This window comes from Saccopteryx leptura, chromosome 3 (assembly GCF_036850995.1).
Source record: "Saccopteryx leptura isolate mSacLep1 chromosome 3, mSacLep1_pri_phased_curated, whole genome shotgun sequence".
In the NCBI taxonomy this organism is placed as follows: domain Eukaryota; kingdom Metazoa; phylum Chordata; class Mammalia; order Chiroptera; family Emballonuridae; genus Saccopteryx; species Saccopteryx leptura.
In genome coordinates, this window is record NC_089505.1 from 198,187,953 (window position 1) to 198,200,221 (window position 12,269).

Here is a 12,269-nt window from a genome sequence, read left to right on the forward strand (position 1 = left end):
GAAATAATAAACTACCTTTCGGTAATTGTTTTTTTATACTTAAAACGGTCATTAGGGCAGAGAACCAGTTGTTAAATTATTTGAATCCCACCACAGCTGCCATCTGCAGTGCACACTGGGAGCAGGAGATGGCAAGAGATGAGGAAGGTCCAGCTCATCATCTGCTTGGTGTTCTAGAACTTCTCAGTATAGAGAACACAGACTGAATAAGGGCCAGGGTGGTAGGAAAAACAGCCAGTTAGGAAAGCTGCAGACATCTGGTAGCCCAGTGTGGTGGCTGTGTGCATGCAGAGCAGTGGATGGAGCCTGGTGACAGCCAGGCTGCAACCTGATAGGACCTGGGGATGTGAGTGGTAAGGGGAAGGGAGGTGGCTTTCTGGAACCTGCACAGGCACCTGTCTCACATTTCCGTGCTCCTGCAGAGCTGCTTCCGCTGCCTGAACACCTTCCTCCCTGCCTGAATGTCTCCAGGCCCTGGCCCTCTGCCTAGCACACTGAGAACTCAGAAGCAGTTGCAGAAAGGAGTGAATACACACTCTGTGCCTTAAAAGAAAAGATGATATAGATGAGAAACAGGTAAGATCTAATCTGGGCTAAAGACCAAGTTTTTTATTCAATATCCCAGCCAAATGGTTAGAGGGGCTAGTTAGTGGAGGCTTCTGGAAACACTGAAAAGAGAACTGACAAATACAAGAGTATTTAACCCACTCATTCATTAAATACCTATTAGGAGCCAGGATCTCTTCAAGTATTGGAGGGATGGGAGCATGGCTCTGGGGTAAAACGTCCCAAAATGAAATTTGTTAATTAAACACTAAGGAGAGTTATGATCTCCATTAAAAAATTATTTTCAATGCTAATAACTTCCAGTTACATTGTTATCTTTCTTGTTCCCATATTTTCCATATTTTGCTAGCAATACACATCATTTAAAAATAAAAAGTAGTGTGTGAACTCGCTTCAGAAAATTTGAAGAACTGCTCCATAATCTGGTGGAAAAGGAATGCAGAAAGAAGAGAAGAGAAACAGATAAAATCCGGATGCCTGAGGGTAAGAAGAACGGATGCACTGAAAGCCACCCTGAGACCAAACCTCAGTCGGAGAACTTCAATGCCACAGTCTCTGTACCTCGAAGCAACACTCCTTTGCCTTCTTCAGCCTCTTCATGATGGGATGGACTAGACGCACAATTTGCAAAGTCCACAGACATGAGCTGTGAATTGTAACCCCCTAATTTCGCTGCCTATCCAATAATTAATCAAATAAAATGCAGTTCAACCTGCGGGGAGAGCACAGGTTCTCCATGACCTCCAACTGCCCGCAGGGAACAGAACTGAACTGCTAAGGAAGTGGCGTGAATAACACACAATGTGCTACGAGGAATCACTCTGCTATAATGTCCATTCCTCAAGTTCCACGGAAAATTATTACTGAACGAACATCACCATGGCATAGAATTTTCACTGGTCCATCCATAGTCTTCACTAGGTGACCAATCAGGAGAAGGCTGGCCTACCAGGTAAAGGCCTGGTGACAGGCATTTTGACAACTGGTATGACATACCTGAGCCAGGCATTACCGTTCTAGTTGCTCTAAGTCTGCTGGATCTGGTGGGGACAGGCCGGGACAGCCAGGGGGAACTCAAGAAGATAAGGTAGCTATGTATCAACTAGTAGTACAGAAGAATTTCTCTGTTAGGAACTAGGAGAGATAAATACCAACCCTGCGTTAAGGGCCTCACAACGGGGAAGAGCAAGCTTTTACTGTAATAAGCAAGAGAGCAGATATTTTAGTCTTTTTAGGTCATATGCTTTCTGTCACAACCACCCAACTCTACCATCGTGGTGCAAAACAACATATAAATGACTAAGTGTCTGGTTGTGTTCCAACATAATACAAAAACAGGTGGTGGGACAGATGCTGCCCATGGGCCACTATCTGCAACCCCTGCCTTAGGACACAGCAGAGCTCACATCCTGTGTAGCAATCAGATCTTCACTCTCAACCTCATTAGCACTGTCTTACCAGCTGATTTAGCCAGGCACCCAGGATTCTGATGTGCATGCTTAACCTTTACAGACCCCAAGAGACTGAGTCAAAGCCAGCAGTCAGACTGCCCCCCACAAAGTAAGATACTCACCCAGAAAAGTCCGTGGTGAGAATTCCATAGTGGAAGATGTAAATCCTGCTGATGTGGCATGTTGTCAGGTACCCCATTGCTACGAAAAAGGAGTACCTGAAACCAGAAACAAACAGGATCAGATCACTATGCATTACCATAATGCACTGGGCCAATTTTCTCTTCTTCCTCTCCCTGCCCCATATTTGCAATGTTACTAAGTTGTCTGGTTTCTCCCCATCCCAGTCCATCTTCCTCCCCATTGCTCTGAGCCCTTTGTCTTTTCTCACCTGGACCACTGCCGTTCTCAACCTTGGCAGCATAATGAAATCACCATGGGAATCTTTACAAACCACAGACGTCTGGGCCGCACCCCAGATATTCAGGGTTCATCAGTACAGTATGAACATAGCAGGTGTCATTCCAATGTGCAGCCAGAGCTGTAAAGCACTCACAGGTAAGGTCTTCCCCTCAGGTTCTCCTCTTCACAGACATCACATTTAGACCCTGATCTTTATAAATAAAAATCTACATGTACCGACCACTCTTCCTAACACACTTTGTTCCCTTGACTTCGATTCTCCTTTTCTTCACACCTCTGATTAATTCTTCCAAGGCTCTTGGCTCAGCATATCTTTTTCTACCTACTCCTTGGGTGCCAGCATTCCCAGAGCTCTGCCAGGACTCTGAGTCCATGCCTGAGACTTCAGCTGTCATCTACTCTATATCACCACCCTACAGTATAAACCAGCAATACACCGCACACCTGCCACTCAGAACATTCATCATCTTGTAATCATAAGGGTGTGTGATAATCTACTGTCACCCTTGCTGGACTCAAAGTTCCATGAAGGCAGGGATGATCATGTATGCTTTGTTCACGAGAGCCACTTGCTGTGCACTGAGTGAACAAACAACTAAATAAATGTTACCTGTCTTAAAAGTCTCCAAAGACTCTCATTGTCTAGTCACATCAAGACTCCCAAACCCAGCATGCAAAGTACTTCCCACACTAAGCTCTACCTCACCTTTCTGGACTCATCTCTGGCCATGCTCAGTATCTGCCACACGTGCCAACTACACTGAAGTGCTCACTTTCCACAGTTCTATCCTGCATCTTCAGGCCAGATACCTTTCTGCAAGCTCTTTCCCCTGCCTACAACTCCCTTCTCCATCCTAGAGCCTGTCTGGGAACTAACTGCCCAATTCTCAGAAGGCTCCAACATCACCTGGCTTGGTCTTGATCCATTCATCCATGCCACCCCCCTCCCAGCACAACTCATGGCTCCACTGTATTTCTCTAGTGCTACGTACTAGCATATGTAATTATAATATTAAAACTCTAAGTATCTGTTTCCCTGATTTATTGTGACTGTTCATATCCCAACCCTTGACCTGACACACAGAGGGGATAATTTACTGTTAGTTGGAATGAACTGAAATGAATACATTAAACATTTTTAAATGGTTCAGGAGGAGCCTATCAGAAACATGCATTCGGAAGGTATAACTTTTAAACATGTCATAACACAGGAAATATGTATATTCTGATATTAAATCACCTGAAATATACAAATTCATGTTAAAATAACTCATGAAATCTAGAGTGACTTAAGGAATAGTAAACAGTAGGTATAATCAAAATCCATTTGGTAGTAAGTAAGGGAATGCCAGATAACGAGCATGAAGGAGTTCCGTGCACCCTAATGCACTGTATAACTTTACGTTCTCTTTACTGTTATTTGCAATCAAAGATGGTACTACACAACAAAAATTTCCCCCTACCCTGGGTTCATCTTCAACCCTTTCCACACCAGAAGATGGTGATCAAAGCAAACAACTAAGAAAAGAACAACGCCCTTAATATCTGAAGCAGAAGTTGAATGGCGTGAGGCCGTCCTGCGTCCAGCATGGGCTCCCTTCCTTCCTCCAGCCAGTGCACCAGGGTCAAGACCAAAGCATGGAGCAGATTCCAAGGACAGATTCTTCCAGGGCCCTTCCAAGTGCAGCTATCCTGCTGCTTCCTCTTTCTCCTTAATAAGACCTGGACCCATACTTTCCCCTGCCCCCTCACCCAAAGACAAAAGCAAGTTCAAGTTAGTTGTTGTAATAGGTCCCACCTATCAAGGATGATGCCAAGTACTGCGCCCCATCCCAACAGGACAATACATTTATGCCCTGGACAAACCTGAAAAACCTAAGAAATTCAGAATGGGAGAGAGTACATGCATTCTGGAGATAGACCAACACTGTTGCAATCCCAGCACTGCAGAGACAGACCTGTGCTGAGGGAAGTCGGGCCAGCGGTTATGCTAGGAAGCAGGGCTGTGGTAGCGACTGGAACACGTGGGACGGTAGCAGTCCCCTTTCTGACCCGGGGGGTGGCTACGTGAGTGGATTCGCTGTGTGAAGTTTCATCAGACTGTACACCTATTTACCTCTCTGAGCTCTCATCTCCTCATCACAGAGAAAAAGCATCTACACCCTATTGAGTTGTCTTAGAAAAAATATATTTGCAATAATGATAAATATTAAATGACATATGAAATGATACACTAAATAAGAGTTTGTATATTAAAAAGAATGAAACCTAATATATTCAAAATGTATACCAAGTAGCACTTGGCACAAAGCAGATACTCTAAAACTGGTGACTGTCACCAAGTTCTCACCCAAAACCTCTGCCCTGGGAGATACAAACTAGATTCTGCTCCCGCCAGCTCATTTGTGACAAATTAATACCTGGGGTTTGGGAAGGAAGCAGGAGGTACCCCAAAGACTCTCTAGATGAACCCTGAATCACTATGGGCAGTCCAGAATGGGGTTAGCTCCACGTGGCAGCAAATACTAACCTGGCCCTGCACTTCCCAGCTGTGGGGCAGAACCCTTAACACTGGCTCAGTGACCAGAAGAGAGTTATTCACCAAGGATCTTGAAATCCTGGTCCTGAAGAGAACTGAAGTTCCAACTACCACAAACCCCACATTTGAGAGGTGCAAAATCTAATGGACGGAGAAGTTGCGTCACTTGTCTGAGCTCACCCAGCTAGGCAGAGCCAGATTTCCTGACGCTGGCCGACTGTTCTTTCCTGCATCAAGAGGAAACAACTTCCATCCTCTGGGAACTGCACCACTCCCTACTGCAGTACTGGCAACTACACAAGCAAAGAAAGAGGGGAAAAAAACTTTTTCTGGCGTCCTTTCTTCTTGGTCTTATGACATGGCCCTCTGCTACTACAATATTATTGCCTGTCTGCAAACCGTTCAGCTCCGCCAAGACTGGAGTATTCCATTCCTGGCCAGGGACTCACCCAGAGACCGGGGGCCTGGCACAGAGTAAGTGCGCATGCAAATTCTTCACCCTCTGAAAATCAGACCACACCCCTTCAGCATCTTCCCAGTGGGGCACAGCTGACACTACAACGTGTACGGAAACGTCCTACAGAGATGCAACAACAACTTTAATAATCATTCCATTGTTTCCAAAATCTAGTTTAGGGAAAGTCAGCCATTTCACCCTTACTTTTTAAAAAAAAAAAAAGGCTTTTTGTCATATTATAAAGCATTTCCAAAACCCATTCTTTCCAAGTGAGAAACATGGGTTTCCTGTTTCCCTTCTGAATGAATGACATGCTCCCCTTGAAGGAGGGCACCTACATGAGTCGGATTCAAATATTCAGAGCTCATCTGTATGCTAAGTTGAATGACTATCAAATTTAAAAGCATGAAAAATAATATTTTCCCTTGAAAATCCGAAACTTATTTGGAGTAATTACAAGATTATACACTGAAAAGGAAAAATGTAATGACTTGAAGAAGAAAAACTATTGTGCTCACAGTCTTAGTAACCAAAGAGCTTTCCAAAGCCAAAATAAGGTACCTGCTTTTTCAGAGGCACCATCAAAAAAGAAGTTTCATTGAGTCATTCACTCCATAAATATTTATTGAGGCCATCCCTGTACCAGGTATTTTTCTGGGCTCTGAGGATACAACAGTGAATAAGAGAAAGGTCTTTGTTTTCACAGAGCTTACATTCCAGTGTTATTGACTAGCAGAACACATGCTGGCTTCAGAAAGACCACTGGAAACAGAGACAATGCAGAACAGAGACCCCAGCTATTTTAACTGATGATCTAAGCCAGGGGTCCCCAAACTTTTTACACGGGGCCAGTTCACTGTCCCTCAGACCATTGGAGGGCCGGACTATAAAAAAAAACTATGAACAAATCCCTATGCACACTGCACATATCTTATTATAAAGTAAAAAAAAAACAAAACGGAACAAATACAATATTTAAAATAAAGAACAAGTAAATTTAAATCAACAAACTGACCAGTATTTCAATGGGAACTATGGGCCTGCTTTTGGCTAATGAGATGGTCAATGTCCGGTTCCATATTTGTCACTGCTAGCCATAACAAGTGATATAATGTGCTTCCGGAGCCGTGATGCGTGCATCCCGCGTCACCATAAGTAGTACTGTACGTGAGCGACACCACGCTTTGTAGTGCCACCACATACAGTACTCACTGACCACCAATAAAAGAGGTGCCCCTTTGGAAGTGTGGCGGGGGCCGGATAAATGGCCTCAGGGGGCCGCATGCAGCACGCAAGCCATAGTTTGGGGACCCCTAATCTAAGCATGTAACCTTCATGGTAGAATGGAATTACTTCTTTACTTTGAAATCAAAATTTCATAATAAAAATATTTCTTCCTTTTTTTAACAGTGTGCATACTTCTTTCAGTGTACCTACTTAAAGTATACAAAGTTCTGACATATATACATATCCAGAAAGCCATAGCCGAATTCAAGATAACAGCATACATGTCTACCTCCCCCCAAGTTTCTCCCTACCTCTTTGGGATTCCTGTCTCTTCACCCTGCACCACCCCTCCACTGGCAACTCTGATGTGATGTGTGTTACTAGAGATTAGTTTGGCTTTTTGAGAATAATCGGGTTTGTGTGGCTTCCTTCACTCAGGATATTTATTTGAGACGCATCTATGTCACTGTGCCAATTAATCATTCATTCCTTTCTATTGTTGAGTAGGAGTCCATGGTTGGGGAACATTTGGGTTATTTCCAGTTTGGAGCTATCACAGATAGAGCTGCCTAATTCTGATATACTGTCTTTCACCGGAGACCCAATTTGCATCCCAGCTTTTCTGTAAAGCTTTCTCTGAAGATTCCCAACATTTAGGCCTCCCCATGCCTCCTTCTGATCCCAGAGGACCTAGGGTGTATGCCACATGTAGTATACGGCAAAGGTACCCCTTCCCCTGGAAACACATTTCAAAGATCATGAACAACCTCACCTTGCACTGTTCACTCCCCGAGTCTTACCTGTGAATATTGGATACGCTTGCAGTGACCATGATTCCATAGCACATTAACACCAGCACAAACAGATGTGCAGAGTACCTGTAAGACATCAGGTGGGAAGGAAAAACACTGACTATATTTCATATTAATATAACTAGTGCTACTCCACCTCCACCCCACCAAAAAAGCAAGTAATCAGTTAACTCATGTTTATTATGTAAGAGAAAATAAATAAAATATTTTTGTTCTATAAGAATTTAAAACTTTATCTTGAAATAATACTAGGAAGTCAGGACATATCTGCCAATTGTAGCAGTAGTATCATAACTCAGGAATCATAAATGGGAGGATTATACTCTTTTTTTCACATACACAATTGAGAGTCTAAAGACAGTTCTTTCTTTTTCTGGACATTTTTTTCTTTAAATTTAAAGTATCTGGACCAAAACAGCGCTGTCACAGATACAAAGACCTGTCTTGGTGGCTGATTCAAAATACTCATCAATCTTTCTCAAATTTTTGTTGAAAGAAGAAGTAGCATTCTAATGAATTTTGTGACATGCCAGTCACAGAAGTAGCATTCTAGTGCCCTGAACAAACTTTCAATTTCCGTAAGCTGTACTTCTAGAAATGTTGGTTACTAAAGCTTCTTCCCGAATAAGTGCCACTCCCAAGGTATTTATTCAGCTAATGTAGTAGACAAAAGTCTAATCTATGTGCTTTCTTAGTTCGAGAATGACTTCCATTCCCTAAGACCAGCACTAAAATTGCTGTTTTACTTTAAGTACAGGACAAACACCAATATGTCAGCAGTAATGCAAGGAAAACACCAATGTCTACAACATTTAGGAATAGTTCCTTGTCGGGAAAATTAAATCTTATAAAAATCCATTTACATGACCCATGAGAGATCAGTACAAGTGTAACATTAAGGAAAATTCACCAAATTGACTTTCAACGGGTAGTCAAATTTATTGACCCCAGATTCTTACAGTCAATGTACATTTCTTCAACAGCCCATTTTGAGTAAATATATATATCTCTTTTCTTAGAGCTTGGGAAATGCCAAGAATATTGACACAAAACACGCAAATGATAAATATTAGAATTTATGAGGCTCAGACTCACCAGCCAAAACAAAAGATGACAAAATAAATGCCAAAAATGGTGGCAAATATGTGCCGGGCCAAAGGACTGGTTTTACCAGGACTTAAGTAGATGCGAAACCAGAAAGCAGCAAACAACGCAATGAGCTGACATGTCACAAAATTCACCTGTAAGGGAGAAAAAAAGAGAGAATCAAACCTTTACAGTTTGGCCTGTGTGAGCATGATCTCGACATTTTTCAGATTTCTGTAGCAAGGTGCATCTCAGACTTGGACTTGGACTCATTCCGCCTGAGAGAGTTGTGTGAGACTGAAGAGAACCATGCCCTCCTCATCTGGTAGAAGTGAGCCACACTAGTGAGACCTCATTCCACTGTGCTTCACTCCACTGTGCTCCACAGGTGTCACGCTGTTTTTAGAAACTGAAGGCAAAGCCTTCCACCAGCAAAAATATTATGACTTGTTTTATTGCATAGTCGCTTCATTAGGGTGGTCTGGGAGTGAGCCTGAACTAGATAGTACAAGGTACACTGCAGTTTATTTCCTAATTCTTTACGACTGGCCAGGGTTGCTCTCCCAGACACAACTAGGAGACTTGTTTAAGGACTTTGTTGACTCTGAGGTCAGTGTGCTGGGTCTCTCTGCCCGCCACCCCCAGCACTATCCTAAGTTAAAGAGTATGTTCTAACAAATGAATGCTTCCCTTTCCCCTCCCCTCTCTCTCCCTTCCTCTCTCTGTCTCTAAAAATCAATCAGTAAATTAAAAAAAAAAAACAATTTAAATTCTGGCCGGATATCTTGGTTGATTAGAGTGTCGTCCTGGAGCACAGAGGTTGCCAGTTCAATTCCCAGTCATGGCACACACAGAAAAAGCTCGATGCTCCTGTCTCTCTCTCCCTACCTCTCTCTCAAAAATAAATAAATAAATAATAAAAGAATATGTTCTTTTAGAAATGTAAATGAATCAAATCAAAGAAGCTTCCCTCATTTGGTACCTAAGAAATCAAAGGCTTAAAAATAATCATCACCTGTATTGTGGCTCTAATTTTTCTCATTTTAAATTAACACCAAATAAGCAAGACCACTGCTCAAATTCAAGGTATGACACTAAAGATCCAAAAAAAAAAAAAAAAAAAAACAAACCAGCCCCTCATTGTACTTTCAACATCCGTGCTGTCCAGTTATTCAAAGTAGGCATCAATTTCCCTTAAGAAAACCTCAGTGATCTATCTCTCAAAAATATTTTCCCTAAGTGGTAGAGCAATGGCCCAGTATGTGGATGTCCTGGGTTCAATTCCCAGTCAGGGCACACAGGAGAAGCACCTATCTGCTTTTCCTTTCTCTCCCCTCTCGCTTCTCTCTTTCTCTCTCTCTCTCTCTCTCTCTCTCTCTCTCTCTCTCTCTTCTCCTTCCCTCCTGCAGCCATGGCTGGATTACAGCGAGTTGGTCCCCAGCACTGAGGATAGCTCCATGGCCTCTGCCTCAGGCACTAGAATGACTCCAATTGCAATGGAGCAACGCCCCAGATGGGCAGAGCATCACCCTCTAGTGGGTCTGCAGGGTGAATCCTGGTTGGAGTGCATGTGAGAGTCTGTCTCTGCCTCCCATCCTCTCACTGAATAATATATATATATATATATTTTCCCCCCTAAAAGAATATATGAAATACTTCACTGACAGCCATAGGAAAGATCAGCTGATTTAACAAAATCAAAATGCATTCAGTGGTTTAACAGTTAACGAAAACTAGAAGAGCAGTTTAATCTTTTCAGAGTGTTCAGAATGAAAACTTCAGTATCAACTTAATTTTAGAGGACACTTAATTGAAAAGGGATGGAGGAGGATCTACATATCTGAATAGACCCTCAACTTTGGCCTCAGCAGTTTTTCACACTACAAAATGCTATATAGCTGTATACTTCATGTAACCCTAGAGATTGAAAGAGAGGAAAGAAAGAGTCACTGGGTCATTAAAGCAATCTGCCATTGTTCCGTCACCATAATGTAACATGTAGGCAACTGAATGCTCTAGTTCTGACACAAAGATGTCAGCTGGGCAGCCTCAGGTGATTCATTGATTAATTCTACATTTACTGGTTGACTCTATATGTGCCAGATACTGAGACAGTGACCAAGACATTATTACTACCTTCAAATCAAGAAGAGGAGACTTTCATGCTCTGGATTTCAATTCCTTTTTCTTTTTTTTCCCAAACTGTGTTTTTGGAAGAACTGGTCTCTAATGTCTCTTCCAGCTCAAATGGTCTCTGACTACAGCTAGTGCTTGACTTATGACCACAATTGGTTCTGACAGACCGGTCATAACATGATTTGGTCATAAGTTGAGTATGCTATATGTACAGTACTGTGAAATGATGCTATAAAAATCTTTAAGTCAAAGACAATTTCTTCTTGGTAGACATCTTGGGAGGGGTTTGATGAAAAATATCCAAGACACAAAACACAAATTGCTGTACCGAGTCTGGGATAACAGTTGAAATGGTGCACGCAGAGATGGTAGTGCTGCCAGAAGCTGGTCCGCATTGTCATACGCCCAGCTGGGCAACGCTTGCCATGCCAGATGCAGAGCAGTCGTGGCTAGCGATTGTGGTCGTAAAGTCAAATGGTGGTAGTCGATCAATACCTGTATATCTAACCTAAATCCTTTCCCTTAACTGTTAATGGTAAATGCCTAAACCCAAGGCTTTGCTAAGCATTAAAAGTTTCTCCCTCTACACACAGACATAACCCACTCCCCACCCTCTACCCAGGAGTGAGTCACAAATGGCCAGCTAAATGTTCCATGACAAACTATTCCAATGCAAAAGTGGAAACACACACAGCACCACTTAGTCCTAGTAGGAGGGTTCTATCAGAAATACTTTTCAATTACCACATGTACAACTTAAAAGGTACATGCTGAACCGAAGTCAGATACCACTTCACATCCACAGGAGGGCTACTATTTAAAAAACAAAGTAAGTGTTGGCAAGGGTATAAAGAAATTAGAACCCCTGTATACTGCAGGTAAGAATATAAAATGGTACAGCCACTGAGAAAAACAGTATGGTAGTTCTTTAAAAAATTTAAAACATGATTATATTGATCTAGCAATTCCACTTCTGGGTATATACCCCCAAAAATCAAAGGTAGAATCTTAAAGAAATATTGGTCCACTCATGTTCATAGCAGCACTGTTCACAATAACCAAGAGGTAGAAGCAGCCCAAATGCCCAACAATGGATGAACAGATAAACACAATGTGGTATGTACATACAATGGAATATTACTCAGCCTTAAAATGGGTGGACTCCTGACACATACTACATACAACACGGTGAACCTTGAAGATACTATGCTAAGTGAAACAAGCCAGTCACACAATGACACATAGTATATAATTACACTTATATGAGGTACCTAAGATTGTCAAATTCAGAGACTGAATGCAAAATGGTTGCCAGGGACTGGAGAGTGGAGGGAACCGAGTTATTATCTAATGGATGCGAAGTTCCAGTTTTTCAAGATGCAAAGAGTTCTGGAGATGGGTAACAATGTGAACATACTTGATGCCACTGAACTGTTTGCTTAAACTAGCTTAAAATGGGAAATTTTGTATTATCTATATTTTACCAAATTTTTTAAAAAGTAAAGGCTGGAGCATGATACCAATTTCTTTGGGTTTGCTAGCTCATATCAACACTAGCAGCTGACAGAAAT

The 12,269-nt window shown here is 42.2% G+C and overlaps 1 protein-coding gene across 1 annotated transcript in view; it reads right to left on the minus strand.

Annotated features, from left to right (window-relative positions):
* The window catches only part of MBOAT1 (membrane bound O-acyltransferase domain containing 1), a 121,439-nt gene that overhangs the window by 61,433 nt on the left and 47,737 nt on the right, over positions 1–12,269 (minus strand). The window contains 3 exon segments of the mRNA XM_066377139.1: positions 2,141–2,236; positions 7,465–7,542; positions 8,572–8,717. Of these exon segments, the coding sequence (XP_066233236.1) occupies positions 2,141–2,236; positions 7,465–7,542; positions 8,572–8,717 (320 nt within the window).